Raw genomic sequence first — 20,837 nt, 5'->3', positions numbered from 1 at the left:
CAACGTACAGGATCGTAATTGTCGAACTCCCTCCAAAGCAAGACGTTTTCATAACGGTAGCTTAGGTTTGAACTTGAGGACGTCGAGACTGAACGTGACAACTTAATTAATTAAATAATAGCGTCTAGTCGCCTTGATACTATCCATGATTGTACGCCCCACGGCCACGTGATTCACTACCGCCAATCACGATCATTGCTGGTCGTTGGAGAAGTTATCAAAAAAAAATTCTGGCGCCCGTCATGCTTCGTTCATTACAAAATCCTTTCGTGCACGCATACAGCAACAACATCTGATCTGTAATGTGATATGTCAATCGAATGACCATATAAAAATGAAAAAATATAAAATGCACAATTTTAACCACTCGTTGATCTCAAAACATTACATTATCACGACACTCTGCGTTGAGTTGCCTGGCGGCCAGTGCTGATGCATTTCCCCTTCAACATTGGCAATGACATAGTATTCAAAATCATTCATCTACTCATCATATATCTTCAAACGAAAATCATTTTAGAGATTATACAGTACTTACGGGAGCCATTTCTATTTCAAAAACGTTTCTATATAGATGAGTAAATGCAGTAGGTGTAAACGACGCTGTCTCTCCTATACAAAGAGAATGATTCAAAATATCAAAATAAAAGATGGGACTCGCCAGGTAAACTTCGCCAGTACAAAGAAACGTTTTGAACTGCATGAGAAGACAAAACCAACGCCCTTACAGTGAAATTCTACAAAGTCTCGTCAACACATGCAGCCGAGCTACTTTCACAAGTACCTCTCCTTTCGATACCAAAGACCGAACAGTCGGAATGACCAATTTCGTAGAACCCTTATAAACTTTGGTTGGCACTGCGTTTCCACTCAATGGACGGCCAAGGTAAGATTCGAGCTGAGCTGCTGGCTCTTCAATAGCGTGAATGAGACTGTGAGAAAGAACGTTCATGATCGTCCCCAATTCACCAGTAGAAGAAACGGTCTAATAACGATAGAGAATATTTAATTAAGAAAACTATAGCGTAACGAAACTTGCCTGGAGAAGATAAGTCACCATTTGCGTGGCATTCTGTACGAGCTGCTCGCGCAGGGGCAAAGCCGACGCCTCGGCCATTTTTTGACGAGTTGGAGGATCTGTTTCCTTGCTCACTTTTGCAATTGCTTCATTATACTAAATAGACAAAAAATTTGGAAACATTTCAAGTTTCAATAAGAGGATACCTGTCCCCAGGCGCACTCTGTTGCACTAATACTGCGCATGTACATAAACGAATTGAGCCAATATTCGAATCTTAATTAACAAATCGATAATCTGATCCGTGGTTTGAGACTTGGCTCCTAATGCTACCTAGTCATGTAACTGCTGTTAGGTTTGATTTTGCTTTTCATTGACGCCAACGTGTCAACAAAATCATACTTAGGACCCCAAGAACACTGCAACGGGTTATCAGCGTAGCTTTTCTATGCAAGAAAACGGAGATGCTATACCTGACCCACATCTCCTTTTAGAGCACCGGGACCTCCTCCTCCATAGGTCACTGGCTTTGGTAAATTAAAACTCTCGATAGCCGAGAACAGAGTTGCAGGTTCGGAAATGCCGAACTCCTCCCTAGACCACGAGCTCCAGAATTGCTCGCTAGTTAGATCCAAATTCCACGATTTCTTAATTGAAAATGAAGAATCGTATAGTACGCTTTACTTTTATTCAAAAAGGCAAAGATACCTGAGCCATGGCCGCAATTTGAGGTGAAGTCTGCATAGTACGCCCTACATACATAAGCAGTCACATTTTCCATAATCGATATTAAAAGAAACGACGCATTTACAGTGAAGTCCGAGTAAGCCTTCGCAACCGTATTTCTTCGCGTCTTCCATATGCATGAGAGTTCGATTGACCCACAGCTGCGGAGCCGTCAGTCCGGGATCGTCTTCCATCCACGGTTCGGCCCACTTGCCGTGTCTAGTGATGTTCACATACGACGGATCGACGGGCGTGTCACCGACGTCCATGTCGATAGAAGAAATAACAGAATATTTCAAAGACAAGACCTAGGAAAAAAAATTAGATAAATTCATAGAAAAGAAGAAACGTTTTTAAAGTACTTCATCAAATATCGCTCGATCCGGAAGTGGTCCTATGACCCAGCCACTCGTAGCTGCAACAGAGACACAAATCATCGGCTAGATACACGCTTGGAGCTGAACGTCGAAGTGCCAACCGAGCAGAAACGATGCGTTGACGGAATCGTGTGCAGCTCCAGCGGACGTCAAATCCTTCACCGCTTCTTTGAACACCGGATTCCTAGAAATACAACAATGATCGACTACTGCGTTATCTGTGCACATACGTTGAGTTCAGTTTTCCCCACTCCCATCCCTCGGGCGACCATATCCAATAATAGTCAAGCGGTATTCCCATCTTTTGAATTCGTGTGAATATTCCCTAGCAAAGGCAACTTATCCTCTTATCGTATAAAGAAATAAGCGACGCAATAACCTCGTAGTAGTCTTGCGTGGACGGAGCGACAACGGTTTCATTAGCTGATATGACACGAGCTACAGAACTGACCAACGTGTATCTAAACCAAAAAAAATCTCAGTACAAAATTAACACCTTATGCTTTTTCGAAAAGCTCTGACCCATGAGACTTTGCGTACGATTCCCCTTTGGCCGTCGAAACGCTCAAATGATCGTGAATCTGAGCGTTGTAGTACATCATCAGCGTCGAGAAATTTCCAGGGGGCGAGGACGAATTCGCCGGGGCGTAGCCTTCAATGCGAATAAAGACGTAACCTGAGGAAAGAGCGCTTATACGAAAGAAGAGGATTTTAAAATCCTCGTACGCTGTACCTTCACCGGGAGGTTTGAGACTAAGCACGCTGTCCAGAAGCTGTTCATTGTAATAAGTATTCAAAGGAATTGATCCTGGAGACGACTCGGTGTGAACGAAGCCTTCAACCCCTACGAACTCATACAAGCCTTCACATTCTGCACACTACAGGCAATGAACACTATATGTGAAGTAGACATTAAACTAGAGATCATTTACTTGAGTCGTAGTCAAAAAATGGTCTTGCCTAGTTTTGCTGTAGTACAAGTTCAGAGGTGCAATTGACGGCGGCTGAGGAATTGTAAGTGGAGTTTCAGTTCCAACGCACGTTTTGACGCCGACGGCGTGGGCGTGTTCAAAGGAGTGCTTCAGCAAGAGACCGGTCTCGTCGAAGACGGCATTGTTGCCCTTTGGCGTCGTGGGAAAAGGACAATTTCCAAGCTGAACCGAACTTCCGTAGCAGTCCTTGTCAAAAATCTATATACGTTTGAAACAAAATATATAAATAAATAAATACGCAGGCGATCTTATTACTTGGCTCGCCCCATAGGAATAATTTCCTGTTGCCATAGGAATGATTCCCCATTGATGTCGCAGACTACTGGCGTACGATGTCGTATAGCTTCGTTTGACAGTTCCATCGTCATTCACGTCTTCCTAAACGTAGATAATAGTAGCAGTAAACTGGCTGAAAGTTTAGTTTGTTCTCATACCTTAAGCCCCACCCATACTGTTGGCTCTCCAACGTTTGATCCAGGACTGTGAGGATAGGTGTGAAGTCCAATGAAATTCATTTTCTGCTTGCTTTAGATTGCATAAAATTAGCAATTATGTGCGTCAAAAAGTGTTTCACCTGATTTGTGTCGTAATTGCTTTGTATTCAGACTCCTCCCACCAATCCGGACCCTCAGGCTAATTAATTAAAACATTAGGCAAAAATTACACATAACCCACAACTAGTACATAAGCATGAAAAGGCTGAAGTCCGCGTATCTCAAAAGCCGGCTCAGCAAATTCGTCTGCAACAGGAAGATGGAATTCTTCCATCATTGTCCTCTCCGGTATGATATCACCTAAATAAACGATGCTGTCTCAAACTGGACTTTCATTTAACGCTTTACCGTAAAGTCTGAAGCGAACGCCAAATTTTTCTGCGATAGCGTAGGCTGCATATAAAACGCCTGTCGAATCGCCGCCAATAGCGAACAATTGAGTCAATCCGTGGTGATGAGTAGTCGTCAGGAAATAGCTCTGTTCGCGAATCACTGTCTTCGATCCCAGAGAAAATCTATCAGATCATATTATAAATGACGTGAGAGTCTTCTGCAGGGCGTGGGCGTGCCTTTCGATAAGAGCCGAATCGCGTTCGTGCAGAACGACGGCGTTGTCTTGCACTTCCAATAGGTCGGCGAGATCTGTAGTTTGGTCATGCAAGTCAAGCCACTGACCAGTCGTGTCGTAGACGTAGCGTCGAACCTGGAGAGAGAATAGTCGAGCATGAAATGCGGCGCTGATGCTACTTGCTTCTTTAGCTGCCAGTAAGTGCTCTTCCTTCTGATACCAAACCACTCCGCTTGGTTTCGCCTCCACAACAGTCGTAGTTATGGCAAGAACGAGTAGGGAGAGTAGGGAGTACATGTTTAGTTTAGCGCGCTCTACAGGGACACCCTCTTGCGGCTCCCTCCCAGGGATATACAACTCTTCTTTCTAGTCGTGCTACTCGGCATCCTAGCCGCCGTTCTCTACGCCATCGATAGACTGAGAAATAGCCGCTCCGCTCTGCCCAACCTGAGACCGTTATTCGACTAACAGCATTCAGGTAGTCCTTTTGTTTCTCGGATGCCCAATGATCTGTATCACGACGAGTCCCTGCTGAAAAGCACATTCCCCGCACACGTGCTTTTAATTAAACTAGCGAGTGCAATAAAGATAACACACATATCAGACAACAACTACACGACAGAAATCAAACTTAAGTTAAATTTGATGGCAAGCTTCATGCAGCAAGATCACGAAGAAAAACGGCGAAACGATCGGCCAAAAATCTACAAACCGATTATTCTTTAGCAAATCACATGAATTAATTAATTGATTAACCGATTGCATTTCTCGCAGTGCAATTGCTCGACTTTGTCTTTACTCAAATATCCGCGACGATACAACTTCCAAAAAATGTCCTGAGTGATTCTAATAAAAAGACAAAAAGGGAGTCTTTTCCACGCTGGTCAAAAGCCAAATTTTTTAACTCCGTTTGCTGACTCGTCGTCGTACGGCCAAAAATGTCAAAATCGATATTGAACCATTCGTAGATCTCCTTATGCAAGGCATTGTATTTGTCGCAAATCTCGCGAGGAGTCATTCCCTCTTCCAACGCCTAAGAGAGAAATAATTGCATGAAAAATCATTAGTTTCAGCGATGCGCCCCTTTGCCTTGGTTTCCGTCGCCGTTCCGTATTCGTCGCTTCCGCAAACGTAGATGACGTTGTAGCCGCGGAGACGCGAATAGCGCGAGAAGACGTCGGCGCTCAGAACGCAGCCGATGACGTTGCCGAGGTGGGGTATGTTGTTGACGTAAGGCAGTGCGCTCGTTATGAGAACGTTACGCTCGCCCGCCGAAGGCAAGCTGAATGGAGAAAAAAAATTGTTCAGTACTCTAAAAGAGTAAGAGACGCCGCTCTCTTACATTGGATGTTTTCTGGATTTGGGTTTTGGTAAAATCGACGCGCCTTTAGTCCAATGTTCGCCGCGGTTTCATCAGCCTGTACGTGATTCAAAGTTGCCGTAGAAGTACATCGTACCTTTGTGGGAACTTAGAATTAAGGGAAACGAGCAAGCGGTGCGTGTTAATGGTTCTAGCGTTTCTGTGGACGCCATGTATATAGTGTATAATTAACTGAAACGTACGGAAGCCCATTGGCTTATGGCCGCCCGAATTTGAGAACTTCCCGTCAGCTTTTTCCACCAGGCGTGGAAATGAGGGAATTTGGAGAATTCGTCTAATATAAAAGACATTTAATTAAAAGCAATTAAAAAGGTAAAAAAAGTTTTATTTCTGACGACATCGTAAACAAATCCAAGAACGATCAGATCGGCCAATGAGAACATTTTCTCCTACGTGACGTCATATTTTGCGCGCATTTAGCAAAAAGACAATCTCACTTGACGTCTATTTTTGAGGCTTTTGTTAAAATTGCTGAGAAAATCCTTTGAGTCGTCGTCATTCTTTAAATGTTTTCTGACGTCATTACAAACACGCTCTGAGTCCTTGCTTACCTCTAGAATCTTTTCCGCCGCTTCTATCCACCATTCGTCTCTTTTTTTCTGTTACTCGACCGGAAAGGCGCCACAGGACCGCGCACGCGGAATTCGCTTCGATTACAAACGAACCGGGCTTCTCTTTCAGTACGGGAAGCTGAAACGGCTGTCTAGAAAGTAAAGTACGCTGCAGATCGAAACTTACCTCGACGTCGCCCAGAAAAGGAATGTCGAAACGCGTATCTAAAAGAAGTTTCAAATCAAGGTCTCGCACAGCTTCCTCGCGAATTACTTTGAGAGAGTCACATCTACGGAAGATTCGGTTGCCTTTGCGACAATAAGGCACTTCAGAGACGCCGAATTTCGTCCGAGAAAGAGCTTCATTGCCTAAAAGGCGAGCGTACGTTAACTGAAGAAGACGCCTGCTTTCCTTAGGGGAGCCTAAAGACTATCTCCGCCCTCGCAACCGTTGCGGGAGTGCGCGTGGCACCTCTCTCAGTAAATTGTCCAATAAGAGCGCTCTACTTTCAGTGCGGACAGCTCTAGCTTATCTACGGACCAATCGCCTAAAAAATAAAGCTCTAAGTGAGTGAGTCACATCCATGACGCCCCGCTTACGACGTGCGAAAACGTGATTGGGAATCGTCATTCGTTATCGTGATTCGGATTCGGGACTTGGGAAACTAACGTGTTCATGCATGTAGCAGCGTATTAGTGCGTGATCGAGAGGTGTCGATTTTTGGGAGCGTTCATTGCCACGCGCACTTCGGTGAAGGGTCTTTGGGCGTTGGTCTTCTTTTTTCTCGCTCGTTCCTTTCTTGACAGAAGTACAGTTGCACGATGTAGAATAGATGTTTTGCGAACCCCTAATTAATCCCGATCCCAAACCCTGAATCCCGATCCCGAATCCCGATTTCGAATCCCGATTCCGAATCTCGATTCCGAATCCCGAAATATCTTGACACTGTTGTAGCGCCATACATTACCTAGCGTCTTCTTAATTAAATCAACTCAAATCTTTGCGCAAGCTCACATCGCTCTGTTATGTAGTCTGAAGTCCCTCCTCTTTCGATTACCTGGTAGCTGCCCAATCAGAGGCTAACGTTGCAAACGCCGGCCCACTAACACGTTTCTCCTTTACCGCGTTCCTTCCTTCTTCCGCATTCAAGCTAACGATCATAGACGTGGTGAAAAGGGGCGGAATTCCAGACTAAAGTTAGACCATAGATAAACGGTTCTCGCCCGTAAGATGGCAACCTGCCATATTTGCAAACTTCTTGGCGTTAAGCATTCTTTCTACTAGTACAGTACCTGCATGTAGTAACAAAAAGTAGCGTATTAATTGATTTTAGGACTTCAACTGTTCTGGTGTAATTTCGCCGTGCAAAATTTCCGAAGTCAAATTTGCTTATATATGCACGGCTCATGCGCATTGCAACGGCAAACTTCGAATTCCTATAGAGTGGTTTTTGGTGGAATTGTTATTCCAATTTTTGGCCGAACGTAACTTCCTCCTATTGAAAAAAAAAGTCATCGTAAAATATTCCTCTAAGGTAACGGTTAATTTTAGAACGCGCGCTTGTCAGACATGCAGTCGACTAACAATGCGGCGAAGTATCGTGACTAAAAGTCTGGATCACACCGGCAAGTCAATTTAGGTATAGTGGGAAAATTTAGGCAGCTAGGAGTAGGTGCAGCTATAATACGACCCAATTGAAAACAATAAAACAAAATTTAATGGATATACAACTGAGCACTTGCAACTTAAACAATTAAATAATTAAACAAATTATATAATAAGTGTCCCGCTCCATTGAAAATGTATGGCAGTTTTGTTTTCTCGTCGAAGAAATAGTCGAGCGGATCGCGAATGCATATGCATGCGTAGTCCGGATCGCGGAAGATCCGCGATATATATCGTTGCCCAAACAACAGAAAAAGACCATTTGATCGGATCTCTAATCGACAGTTTCGAAGACTCGCACCACAAAGGAAACACACACGAAATCTAGCGCGAGTAAAAAACGACGAGGCGCGTTTCTGCCGGCCTGCAGTGCTGCAGGGCTACTAACCCAGAGATCAATCTCTGACTAAGTGAAGTCTAACCCCCACCCAGTTAGACGCGGTTGATATCCGGGCTATCGGGGGGGGACACTAGGTAAGGCGCGCGCTGGCAGCGTAGGAGTCAGTCGTCAGGCTGCCAGCGCGCGATCAGCTACTCATCACTGCGAAATTCTCTCTCTCAATTTTTCTCTATGGAACAGCAAACGCGGACTCCACCAGGAGCGGGAGTGCTCACGCGCAGTCAGACCCGGACAACGCCGTTGGCTTCGGCGGTTACGTCGACGCCGCTTTCCGCCGCGCCCGTGGCCGCTGCCACGTCCTCTCCGCTGACGACGAGCTTACCCGCCCCCACGCTACAGTCGGCCTCGGCGACACCGTCGACGGGAGTGTTGGGATCGCAGCCTCAACAATCGGACATCCTGCTGCAGACAGCCGACGGCCGCCGCGTTCCGTTACGCGCGTTCGTGCAGTCAGTGGTGGCGGAAAATTCGTCGACGCGCGCAGGTAGGCAGGGGTCGGTTAAGCAGTTGCGGCGGCGTTGCCGAACGCACTACGTATTGGGGTCCCAGATGGGCGCGTTGGCACTCGGCAAGGGCAAGCCAGCGGTTGGCGCCCAATCCTCCCATCTTGGCGGGAACGATTTCGCACGCGGGGGATGGGCGAGAGGCGGGGCTAAACTGGCATACTTCCCACAGGTGGCCTGGGAAGGGGCGGGCTAGGAAGTCTGCCCTCGGCGGGTCTGTTGTCGGCTTTGGGCCGCACACAGGCGGCGGCGGCTGGCACTCGACCAGGGTTGAGGGGAGACCAGTCCCAGTTCCCGCTAAGGGGCGGGTTCACCTTCGGGTCTGGTCGACGCTCGCAAGGCGAGAGCGCGGTGCGTTTCGCGTCGGCGTCAGGATCGACACCGATCAGCGCGGCGGTGGTGCAACCGCCGCCACCCGGAGTGTCGGGTGCGGGCGTTGGCCTGTCCACGGCGGGGCCTCAGCCAGGACTGGGCGCGGGTCACGAGGCACCCGGGGGCGGGACGGCGTCGACGCAATGGACGCTTCCGGCGTGGACCCCTCCTCCCGGATGGTGGGATATGGCTCCGGCGGCAAAAAAGGCTCGCTCGGCCCCCTTCTTTATGGGAGAGGCTCTCCCACTGGTGCCAGGCAGGGCGGTCGATAAAATCTTGGCGGGAGACTATATTGATTTCTCGGAGCTGCTCCCGGACAATATGGAGCTGATGCGCCGGGACGGCGAGAGGGATATGGCGGCGGGGTGGCAGTCAGTGCGCTCGCCGATACGGCGTCTGACGTCCCTATTGTCTTGGGTTCAGGCGTATGCCGCCTTCGCCGCGGTGGTGCTCTCGCACCAGCCAGATCGCTCCACAGAGCTGATGGCATACCTGCGGGTGCTGGTGCGGGAGGCACAGCGGTGCGGCGGAACGGGCTGGAGAGCGTACGACCAGCAATTCCGCATGCAGGCCGGGGCGTACCCGTCGAGCGCCTGGACGTCACTCCAGACAGCGATATGCGGCGGAACGTTCTGGTCGTCTAAACACGCCGGGGCAAAGACGCCGGTCGTGTGTGATCATTGCCTCGAGGCCGATCACTCAACAGAGGAGTGCGCGCTGGCCCCGGCAGCGGATGTGGTTTATCGCCCGTCGAAAGCAAAACCACTTAAGACAAAGAAGTCAACAACCGCAAAATTCTGCCGACAGTTCAACTTCGGCAAGGAAGGGTGCAGCTACGGGGCTGACTGTGTGTTTGCGCACGTTTGCGCGAAGTGCGGCGCCGAGGGGCACAAATCGGGAGCCTGCAAGCTGCCCGCAGCGGCGCATGGGCAGTAGCCAGCTGGCCAGGAAATTCGCGGCGTTGGATTACGGACTTTAGATAAGGGCGCTGTGTTGCGCGCACTGCGTTTGAGCGTTTGCTTGTTTTTTTCGGGGAGTGGCATGGGGCGGGGTCCGGGAAGCCGTCTGTTGTGTTTTACTGCGGTTAGGACTCGTTAGTATAACAACCTGTTGGTACGCGCGTGATGGGCGTGTCTCTCGTAGATGCGTGTGGCTTGGTCAACGGACACCACGTTTCACTGCCCCGGTTGCGATCGCTTGAAACGGCGGACGCATCTGGGACACCGGCGCTCCCCGACTGGGCAGGTGCGTCGTCCTCGCCGGTGCGAGTGGAAGCATGGCGGTCAGCGCTGGCGAAGCACCCCGATAGGGAGTTCGCGCAGTTCATCGTAACGGGCCTGGCGGAAGGTTTCCGGATCGGGCACGAGAGCTCGCACGTGCGCAGGATGGGTCCGTCTCACAACATGAGGTCGGCCGGGGAGCACCCCAACGTGGTGCAGCGTTACTTGGACGAGGAGCGGGCATCAGGCGCCATACGCGGACCAGTGCAGCACCCCGAGGCCGTTCATGTGAGCCCGTTCGGCGTCATCCCCAAATCAGGCCCTCCGGGCAGGTGGAGGCTAATTGTGAACCTGTCGTCGCCCACAGGCGGTAGTGTTAACGACGGCATTTCCCCTGCAGCCTGCTCGGTGAAATACGTGCGCCTGGACGAGGCCGTTCGTCGATGCGCGCGGCTTGGCAAGGGGACGTCGCTGGTCAAATTAGACATCAAAAGCGCGTACCGTATGGTGCCGGTCCATCCGGCCGATCGGCACTTGCTTGGCGTCGCATGGAGGGGCGACGTGTTTGTGGACACGGCACTACCGTTTGGCCTTCGCTCTGCCCCGGTGATTTTTTCGGCGGTGGCCGACGCGTTGCTGTGGATAATGTTGGACCGGGGCATCCAGGACGGAGTTCATTACCTTGACGATTACTTATTTCTGGGCTCCCCGGCAACGGCGGCAGGCGAGCGCAATCGCAGGATCGCGTTAGAGACCTGCGCGGAACTAGGGGTACCGGTGGCGGTGCAGAAGCTGGAGGGTCCGAGTACGCCAGTAGTCTTCCTCGGTTTGGAGTTGGACACCGAGAAGCAGGAGATTCGGTTGCCGGCCGAAAAGCTAGACAGAGTGCGGGGGTTGATCCGCCTGTGGCAGGCGCGGAAAAAATGCTCTAAGAGGGACCTACTCTCGCTGGTGGGTCTACTACACCACGCCGCAACGGCGATCCCGGCCGGGCGGTCATTCGTCCGTCGATTGATCGACCTATCGATGGTACGGCCAGCGATGCACCACGTCATCCGTCTGAATGCGGAGGCAAGAGCGGATCTGCTCTGGTGGGCGACGTTCTTAGAGCGTTGGAACGGGCATGGATTCTTTGCCTGCATTGCGACAACCCCGTCGGTGGTGGTACAGACCGATGCTTCGGGTCTGTGGGGCTGCGGAGCAATCGCGGGGAGCGTCTGGTTCAGCCAGCAATGGTCGCCCAGCTGGCTCTCGGAAAAGATCGCGGCGAAGGAATTGGCGCCGGTGGTGGTGGCCGCGGCGGTGTGGGGCCGCGACTGGACCGGTTCGTCGGTCCTCATAGAGTCGGATAATTCGACCGTGGTGGCGGCAGTCAACTCGGGTTCAAGCCGGGACGCGTCGCTGATGCCGTTGCTGCGGTCCTTGCAATTTGTGAAGGCAATGTTTGCCTTCTCGCTGCGGGCGCGACACATCCCTGGCGCGCTGAATGTTGTGGCGGACGGCTTGTCAAGAAACCAACCGCTAGCTGATATACGTATGTTTTCCCCGCAGATGGCGTCCGAGATGTCGTCGGTGCCGGCGGAGATCTGGGAATTCCTGGAGCCTGGCCGGGTGAACTGGTTGTCACAGGGCTGGAGAGCGCAATTTCTGGCTACGCTGCGCTGGGAATCGCCGACTCCACTCGCCAGGCATATCGCTCCGGGGAAAACCAGTTCGCCCGCTTCTGCCGGCATCTGGGAGTGACGCCGGTGCCAGCCTCCGAACACTTACTGTCGTTATTTTGCGCGTCCCTGGCGAACGAGGGAAAAGCTTATAGTACGATTAAATCCTACCTGGCGGGAGTTCGGCAGTGGCATGTGGTCTGCGGGTTGGGGACCCGTTCTCGGCAGCACACCTGCAACTGGACTTAGTTCTGCGTGGAATAAAACGGCGCCAGGGCGGCCCAGCGCCGGACCGCCGTCTCCCGATCACGCCGGAGATACTGCGCCTACTGCGGGCGGTGTGGGAGAGAGCAGGCGACACATGGGACGCCCAAATGCTGTGGGCGGCGAGCTGCTGTGGCTTCTTTGGCTTCATGAGGTCGGGCGAGTTTACGGTGGACGGCGAATTCGACCCGTCGCGTCATCTCTCGCCGGTGGATATTTCGGTGGATTCCTGGAGTTCCCCTTCGTGGGTATGCGTTCACCTAAAACAATCGAAGACGGATCCATTCCGGCGAGGGGTGGACGTGTATTTGGGACGCACGGACTCGGACTTATGCCCGGTGGGAGCGCTTCTGGCGTACCTGGTGCGTCGCGGCTGGGAGTCGGGCCCCCTTTTTCGTCATAACGATGGGCGTCCACTGTCGAGGACGACGTTGGTTCTACGCATTCGCCAGGCGCTGACATCGCAAGGAGTGCGGGCGGGATCCTTCTCGGGTCACAGCTTTCGGATTGGGGCAGCGTCGACAGCAGCAGCGCGCGGTCTGGAAGACTCGACGATCCGAACGCTGGGAAGATGGAAGAGCGACGCGTACCAGCGGTACATCCGGCTCCGCCCAGAAGAGATCGCTGCATTTAGCCGGAATTTATGCGCGTAACTCGGTCTGTTCGGGCGTTCGGAGACGTTTTGTTGGATCGCGCTCGCGTGTTATTGTTTTGTGGTTTCTCTGGTATGCGGTCAAGGGCCCGGATTTGCTGGTCGCGTGCTACACCGATTTTAGTGGGGTGGTCTGGGGACGTCGGTCACGGCGCATAGCCCCGCGCCCGACTTGTGTTTGGGGTGTTAGTTCGGCGACGCCTAACTTACAGGTGACCACGCCCACGGTGGGTACGCAGCCGGACACCTCCGGGCACCGACCAAACCCTTGCAGGGCAAGGGTGTAGATATATACGGGTGGGATAGGTGGATGTCAAACCGTAGTCTCCGTCTCACTCAAAGGCATGCTCAGTTAGACAATAATCACGTGACACCTGTTCCACTATGAAACGAATCGTTTCGGCAGTTGAGCAATGTTCTGAGCCCAGTGATCATGTTTTTTGAGTTTTTTGTGGTGACCGTGTCACTGTCTGGCGGTTTTTCGCCGAGAAACGAGAGCTGCAGGCCGGTGCGCGTTGGAGCGTTTTGATGTGAGAAACGACGTCACGAAAGGGTGTACGTCGAACGCGCAGTTAAGTGGGTCGAGAACGTTCTGAGTGCGCTTGACGGTCACGCGGCGTTGCACGGGAAGTTCGATCGAGAGGAGAGAAAGTCATAGTTTTAGGCTCGCGCTGCAACGGAAGAAACAGAGGTGACACAATTATTTATTAATTTATCATGTTTGATGCATTTTTGTGCAGTCCTGACACACGTTTAGAAAGCGTGACGTCTCGTGAGCTGTCTCGTGACCCTGTCCCTCCTATCTAATCAATTTATTGAAATTGTTTGGGACAGTAGGAGACGTACGGCGCTCATATTTATGGGGATACATCCTGTTTCTGTTCCAGTGTCAGTTTGAAAGCGGCGACAACGATGAGCCCCAAATTTGCTGCTATCATTCTACTTGTGCTGGCGATCGCGAGCGTATCGCATGGTTGGCGTCGTCGCCGGCGTCGTCGCCGGGGGCCTATCATTCGGACGGTTAAAAGCTTTGAAGAAAAGTTTACACTGTCGTCTTTGGCTAAACGTTCCGAAAAGGTAAGAGTTACCAGCCGTTTATCCTACTCGCTGCATTGTTCTCCGTGACGTCGGTGACCCGGCGCCGTCGGCCGGGCGGCATGTGCGCCGCCTGTCGGGCGCGGGTTTGTTTACACTCTCAAGCCGATCGAAGCCATCGCGTTTATTCAAAGCCATCTTGACAGTTTCGAAGACCTGCGTGATAAAGCGGATATGGACGGCGTGTTTGACTTGGCCACGGAGGGTGAGTACGGCAAAGATGATTTGAAGGAAGACGTCGCGGCGTTGCTATCAAAACTCAGGCTCAAGTCGGTGAATAAAAGGTGTGCAAATATCTTCTTCTAGACACGATATACCTATCGTTTTGTTCGTGTGCTCAGCGCCGACGTTCGACGTTTTCTTTCCGTACTCGACGGCTACGAAAAGACGCTCTCCACGGAGAGCCGCGTCGAGACTTGACAATCTGCATGTCTGAGTGCTGCGTCTGCTAAGTGTTTGTGTTGAGATCGAGTTTTGTTCATGCATGTCTTTGGTGTCATTGTGCTGGGAATGCAAATGCGAATTTAATTTCGTTAGCATCGACGCGATAGCTGAACGGTTGCTCCAGCGCGCGGGCTCCATTAATTGCGCGCAGGCTCACATGCACCATGGAGTCCAGTGTGGAGTCAGCTATTTTTCTTCTTCTTTTTAGAGCGCGATCATTTGGGCCGCGTGAAGGCGGTCATTGTGCGTCTCTAGATTAAACTTGAGGCAAAGTATCGCGAGAGTACGTTCTGGACGTTTACTTTTATTCTATCTTTACGTGGTTTCGTCTGTCATAATATAGATCACGTTTCATCTCTATGGGGAGGCAGAGTTTGGGATACGTTTTGATAAACGATACGTCTCCTACGATGCTGTTTTGTTGCGATTTCAGAAAACCGCGGCATTTAGGCGATCTGTCTCAATACTAAGGCGCACACCGTTGAAGCTGCGGAAGGGATAAGAAGCCATCCTCAGATTGTGGGAAGGCTCCGCCTACACAATTTTAAAAAAATAAGCAGACCTCCTCGAACTGCACATGACCTACGTTATTTGCTGCACTTGTTCTAGTCTCGCGCCTAACCTCTCTCTCGCCACGATGGAACATCCGGGCGGGAGAATTAAAGTCTGAGCACGAGACTAACTTATTCCAGAAGCCTCCTGTGTGCAGTGATCATCAGTTCATGCAGCTTCAGACGTCGTGAGCCCAACTTTACATGTTGATGATCGTTGTCGTGCCCATAATCAGTTACCTAATCTTGCCACATAAGCAACGATATTTCACCCTCAGGTGGAACGAGGAGCTGTTGCAACAAATTTACTATTCTGACCAAATACGTAAAAGACAGGCGGCCACTTTGACTGGTTGGGAGCACTCCAAATAACTAGTGTCCGTTGCTTAGCTATAGGTGCGCTGGCCGTGGTTTCGAAATGGAAAAGGGGGGACTCGATCACGTGCACATCTTTCCTGCATACACCCGATCTTCGCCTTTTGAGTAAAAGTCAGTCGAACAGAGAGCTATGGCAATGCTTATATTACGGGAACAGCTTTTTACTATAATCGTCCCTGTGATAGGACATCGAACTACATCATTGTCGTCATATTGATTGGCTAAGATATCGCCAAATCGAGGCAAGGCGTAAAGTTGGAGCCAGTCTCTACACAACTGCACTAGACGAAGAGAGGAAGCCACGACGTATAACGATCGAGCGCTTTGCATGGACAGACGCCAGACATGCGGCTTTTCCACTGCAGGCGAATTCGATCAATTTATTCAGAATCTCCCCGTTGACGTCGGGAATTGAGATCACAGTTTGAGTTCTGAACGTCTCTATACGGTTCTCGGCAAACAGGGAACGGAAGAACGGAGTAGCGGCTGCGAGAGTCATTTGGTGAGCTGGAAATCGCTGTCCGTCTTTACTGACGAGAACGACGTCGCATAGATAATTCGAAAGTCGAAAGGAATCGAAATGATTCACAGCAGAATAACCTTCTGTGTCGAAAGAGTTCCATTTTTTTTACCGAAATCCGGGTTCCTGTCGACCCGGATACTAAGAGTTCCAAATGGTTGAAACGGTCTTCTTCGAGACAGACGGCTATTCTGCTCTTCCCGATCTCGATTCTTTTCGACTGTCGAACTATTTATGCGACGTCGTTCTTGTTAGTAAAGATGGACAGCGATTTCCAGCTCACCAAATGACTCTCGCAGCCGCTACTCCGTTTTTCCGTTCCCTGTTGACAGAGAACCGTCTAGAGACGTTCAGAACTCAAGCGGTGATCTCAATTCCCAACGTCGACGGAGAGATTCTGAAAAAATTGATCGAATTCGCCTACAGTGGAAAAGCCGCATGTCTGGCGTCTGTTCAAAGCGTTCGATCGTTATACGTCGCAGCTTCATCTCTTCAATTCAATCATCTGGTGCAATTGTGCAGAGACTGGCTCCGACTTCACGTGGACTCGTCGACTTGCCTCGATTTGGCGATCTTAGCCAATCAATACGACGAAATAGATCTAATTCGAGTCTGCGATCGCATTGCAGCCGTCAACGTTGTGCGATTGAGCGACAGCGAGGAATTTCTCGCCCTATCAGTCGATCATCTAGAGAGGATTCTTTGTCAAGACGACTTGGGCGTGAGATCGGAAGACGACGTTCTGTCTCTGTTACATCAATGGGTCAAACGCGACGAAGAGTCTCGTCGAGATGACGTCGTCGTCGAGAGACTTTCAAAGTGCATTCGATATCCTCTACTCGATTTCGACGAATCGATTGATGTGCTTTCCGATCTCGACTTGGTGTCGCACTACGAGTCGTCGTTGTCGACATCATCTTCTTATCGACGTCGAGTCGGATGCGAAGGCGTTTTACTCTTTGCCGGCGGAATACAGGTGACACAACAGTGGGCGCTTACCTGTGAGGCGAAAACGTACGACGCTAACAGCGACTCGTGGACGCCGTTTCCTTCTCTCGCTACGGCAACGTGTCGACATAAGATTGTGAAGTCGTTCGACGAACTCTACGCGCTTGGCGGAAACAACGTCTGCGAACGGCATGGCAAAACGTATGGCTGCACTGACGTCGTTCAACGATACGACGTCGAGGGACGGCGATGGGTGGATGACGTGACGCCTATGTCTCGTCCAAGAGACGGCTACAAAATAGTTTGTCACGACAATCGTATTTACGGTATGAGTCTGGCGTGGCGCTTTGGCGTCGAGTGCGAAGTCTTTGATCCGGCGAGAGGAACGTGGACGCCTGTTGCATCTCCCTCTCGCGATCAATCTTTGCATTTTTTCTCCACGCGTTACGTTCTCTTCTCACGAGATCGTCATATTTTTGCAATTGGTCACGCAGGTTTCGGAAAAGGAGAAATAGGTTATATGCAGTACGATCCGTTGGAGAACCGTTGGCTTGATAAGAAGTCTTTTCCTGGTTTGTACGAAAAGATTATATCAGCTTGGAACGACAACCAGGTTTTGGATCCCTATTTTTGCCATTACGCGTCTATGCGAGAGCGACTATACATCCTTCCTGATTCGAGAAGTTCTACAGCTGTTGTCTTCGACGCCAATGAGCGCTTCTCTTTAGTGGAGAATTTCTCTCCATTCAGCTATGATGCCCTTGATTTCTCTGAGGGGATCTGTGGACTCGCTGGCGATCCTGATAACAATAGAATGTATTTGATGGGTACGAAACAACGCGAGGAACAACTTGCCGTCTACGACGAGCGTTCCAAGAAGTGGGATGCGAGAAAGTGTGAGTGGAATTTTCCTGATAAATGCGACTGGGCAGTCGTGGACAGGAACTTGATGTTGAACTTTGTTTAGTAAGGTTTGAACGCGAAATGAACGATGTTGATTTTTTGTCTTCTCGATCAGGTTGAGTCAATAACATTTATTTTCTTTGTTTGGTAGCGAGCGTCCGTGTTTGTCTCCTAATGTACAGGTTGAAGCGCCTGCCGTGTTTTCAAGGTAATTAATTAATTAATTAAATATATTCTCTTTCCAATTTCATGTTCTTCAAAAGAACTTAATTGACTAAAACTCTATGTGCATTCGATCAACACTTATCTCACAGACGTCGAAGGAATGCCGTAAGAAAACCTGGAGCAATGTTTGCGAATGCAGCTTATGGAAGCAAGTAGATGTGTACCGTATATACATGTATATGGTTTTAATTTGCAGTGGCGAAGTGAGGCCGGGTTATATGCAGTCTCAATATTTGTCTTGAAATAAAACCGATTGAAGACTGTTTGTCAAAAAAGCTAATCACCTACAGTAGCTCTCATATATCAGGTACGATATTCCAATCTGATGGTTGTTTTTATAGTTATGCTCTTCTCTTCTGTAGGATCAACAGGGTCGTCATTTGAAAGTCTGCAAATTTTCATTGGCTTGAAAGTCACTGGAAGATTCAGAGACTCGTGTGGAAACAAAGTGGCATTGAAGCCAAAGCCAATAGCAGGTATGTCAATAATCGTTTTGATTTAATTAATAAAATAATTGATATTTTGATACTACCTCTTATTACAGTTCTTGAAGAAACACTCTCTGGCGACGGCTCATTCTTCTACTTCCAGCTGAACCCTGTGCATATGTTGTGTCTCCTGCACGTGACCGTAATACTGTAAGTGAGAGGTCATGGGCCCAATTGACGTAGAAGCAAACGTAGTTCATGCTAACAAAGTTTTCTGAAGAGAGGGGGGGGGGGGGGGGGGGGAGTGTATACAGCTATTGATGTCTCTTTGAGGGATTCCTTCTTGCAGAAAGAAAATTATTCTTGGAACGCAGCCAATGCTTCTGAAGCCGTTCTATTCGCGCGGTTCGTTCAGCGTGTTCACGTGCTGGATTGACCAACTGATGGATTCATTGCCATCAGAATCATAATCGCTCATTGCTACAAGTAGGGATAGCTCTTTGCACATGAGCTGAATCGCTCTCTTTTTATTTACGGCCTCCCCCTACATAATGACTCCACTGATGAAAATTCTAGGGATTCAAAACGTAAACAGAGCACCATCTCATATGAGAGAGAGATAGGAATCGTTTCAGTAAACGTAATCAATTACGGTAGTGTTAGCCAAAGTACATGATGTCTACACCGTCTGCTCCACAGCTATGAAAAATAAAGTATAGGAGAAAACGCTGCTTTAGACTTCTCATCATGTAGGTCGTAAATGAATAGATAGCGATACAGCTCACCTGCACTTACTACGCGTACTCGCAGAAATGAGCGATTACGATTCTGATCGTGATGATTCCATCTCTTTTCCCGACTTTAAGAAACCGTGGAAGAACAGCGACGCTACGTTGATCGTCGAGGACAGTGTAAGTGTATTTCACGTTCATCAGAGCGTGCTCAGCGTGGCCTCGCCCTTTTTCGAAACCCTCTTCGCTGAGGCCAAATTTGCAGAAGGGAAGACAAAGACGGCGACCCTGAAAGGAAAAACAGCCACTGACGTGCTTGACCTGTTCCTGGTATTGTATCCTCCGCACAAGAGTCAAACTGGCAAGTGCAATAAAGCAATTACAAAATGGGAACATTGATCTAGTATCAAATATTCTTAGAGCGTGTGATTAACCGCATCTTACCTCTTGCTGAAGAGTTCCTCATGCTAGGAATAAAAAGAACGTGCGAGAAAGCTTTGCTTACCAAAAGCGACTTTGATATGAGTTCAATTGCCTTGGCCGAAAGCTACAAGTTGCCTCGTCTGAAAAAACGCGCTCTGAGTTACGTGTGGAGTCACTTTTCATTTCGCCAAATTCTAAACGACCGCGTCTTTGGAACTTTGGAGTTCTCAAGTAAAAGTCGATTACTTGAGAAACGAATTCAACACGTTTTTTCTCGCATTCCAAATGACGTCGAGAAGGTTCTTCTACGGTACCCCAAAAAAGATCCAAATGATGATGATGTCCGTATAATACCAGTAAAGGCCATCAAGAAGATTCTAGATGAACAGTGTAACCTATCAAAATTACACGGTACATCTAAGATTGTGTTCGGACCAACATATCTTAAACCTATTGCTTCTCCCTGGTGAAACAGGACTTTGGCTGGCTCTTTTAGACGTCAAACATACCATAGACAGTGTGTCACACTTGAAACTGTATCATTTCAATTTTTGTTTTTGTCAATTAGAAAAGATGAAGGACCTGCGTTTCAAAACATTGCTTTTACCTGCATTCGCTGAGCACGCAAGCATGCACATTAACAGCCTATCAAAAACTTATAGAATTACTACTGTATTCGTTGCCAGCTACAGTACTCGTCAGAAGCTGCAGGCTATTGAAGATAAGAAATGAAGGTGAGCTGAAATAAAATTTCTACAGGAAGAAAAGTCTACGGCACCGGTGTTCCCAGGCGGTCTCCCATCCAAGTAGTATCCGGGCCCTACGTTGCTTAACTTCGGTGATCGGACGAGAGCCGGTGCTTTCAACGTGGTATGGCCGTAGATAACCCTAGTCTAGATATAGGAAGCGGAGATGACGGCAGCAGACGAGGAACGACATCTGCCTACTAAAAAAACGAGTGTTACAACGCGTACCAGTCTGTTTCGTCTCTCTATGACGCACAATAGCTTCTGAAAGATCGCGAATGAGTCGGATCGTACATTGTAGTCCCGTAGCTCAAAAGGCAAAAGCCCGGATTTCATCGCCACACGTTCGGACCGATTCGACGTTTTAGCACGCTTTCTGCGTGTCTATTCACTCCTGGAATTAGCCGAGGCGCCTTCTGCACATAGGCAACGCCGTCCGAACTCCAAATCGCGTGTGCTTCAGTAAGTTTTTTTGGTAGAAATAACTTGGGGTCGTCGGTTTCCCCCGCAACTGACTCAGGCAAAGACGAAAGAGGTTATCAGCAACATTGTGAATGTCTAGAGTAGCTCGTATCCTCGCCTCCACATGCGTTCCTGAAG

General features: G+C 49.3%; 2 protein-coding genes, 2 long non-coding RNA genes and 1 other non-coding gene across 5 annotated transcripts; 2 read left to right on the top strand and 3 right to left on the bottom strand.

Moving 5' to 3' along the window:
- Window positions 1-213: 213 nt before the first annotated feature.
- On the bottom strand, window positions 214-4,478 carry LOC136190933 (uncharacterized). Its single transcript, XM_065979236.1, has 24 exons — window positions 4,359-4,478; window positions 4,177-4,310; window positions 3,956-4,122; window positions 3,798-3,907; window positions 3,688-3,746; window positions 3,548-3,638; window positions 3,369-3,491; window positions 3,054-3,311; window positions 2,855-2,999; window positions 2,644-2,797; window positions 2,501-2,582; window positions 2,352-2,446; window positions 2,223-2,305; window positions 2,107-2,159; window positions 1,830-2,052; window positions 1,727-1,770; window positions 1,492-1,665; window positions 1,352-1,437; window positions 1,225-1,294; window positions 1,040-1,174; window positions 785-985; window positions 662-737; window positions 539-612; window positions 214-483 (listed from the first exon to the last, which is right to left on the bottom strand). The coding sequence occupies exons 1-24, from the start codon at window positions 4,470-4,472 to the stop codon at window positions 385-387; spliced, it is 2,850 nt and encodes a 949-aa protein (XP_065835308.1). The 5' UTR covers window positions 4,473-4,478; the 3' UTR covers window positions 214-384.
- Window positions 4,479-13,714: 9,236 nt separating this feature from the next.
- On the top strand, window positions 13,715-14,496 carry LOC136190944 (uncharacterized). The gene is made up of 3 exons (XR_010670672.1): window positions 13,715-13,922; window positions 14,046-14,224; window positions 14,282-14,496. It is a non-coding gene; the product is annotated as an uncharacterized lncRNA (long non-coding RNA).
- Window positions 14,497-15,987: 1,491 nt separating this feature from the next.
- On the top strand, window positions 15,988-17,748 carry LOC136191432 (kelch-like protein 17). The gene has a single exon (XM_065979756.1). The coding sequence runs from the start codon at window positions 15,988-15,990 to the stop codon at window positions 17,746-17,748; it is 1,761 nt and encodes a 586-aa protein (XP_065835828.1).
- A 1,123-nt stretch (window positions 17,749-18,871) lies between these two features.
- Window positions 18,872-20,190, bottom strand: LOC136190955 (uncharacterized). Its single transcript, XR_010670687.1, has 3 exons — window positions 19,942-20,190; window positions 19,738-19,886; window positions 18,872-19,685 (listed from the first exon to the last, which is right to left on the bottom strand). It is a non-coding gene; the product is annotated as an uncharacterized lncRNA (long non-coding RNA).
- Window positions 20,191-20,257: 67 nt separating this feature from the next.
- LOC136191677 (5S ribosomal RNA) lies at window positions 20,258-20,375 on the bottom strand. Its single transcript, XR_010670908.1, has one exon. It is a non-coding gene; the product is annotated as a 5S ribosomal RNA (ribosomal RNA).
- Window positions 20,376-20,837: the final 462 nt, after the last annotated feature.

The sequence above is a fragment of the Oscarella lobularis genome, chromosome 9 (genome assembly GCF_947507565.1).
Source record: "Oscarella lobularis chromosome 9, ooOscLobu1.1, whole genome shotgun sequence".
NCBI lineage: Eukaryota > Metazoa > Porifera > Homoscleromorpha > Homosclerophorida > Oscarellidae > Oscarella > Oscarella lobularis.
Note: the sequence above shows the minus strand (reverse complement) of the source record. Positions and strands in the feature narration are given on the sequence as shown.

What these genes read in the sequence shown, in the direction of transcription:
- LOC136190933 (XM_065979236.1), bottom strand. Translation starts at nt 4,472, where the DNA reads ATGTACTCCCTACTCTCCCTACTCGTTCTTGCCATAACTACGACTGTT. An exon ending in TCGTACGCAAAGTCTCATGG is followed by an intron (nt 2,583 to 2,643) that starts GTCAGAGCTTTT and finishes TTTTTGGTTTAG; the next exon opens with ATACACGTTGGTCAGTTCTG. An exon ending in GTACTGGCGAAGTTTACCTG is followed by an intron (nt 613 to 661) that starts GCGAGTCCCATC and finishes CTCTTTGTATAG; the next exon opens with GAGAGACAGCGTCGTTTACA.
- LOC136191432 (XM_065979756.1), top strand. Translation starts at nt 15,988, where the DNA reads ATGGTTGAAACGGTCTTCTTCGAGACAGACGGCTATTCTGCTCTTCCC.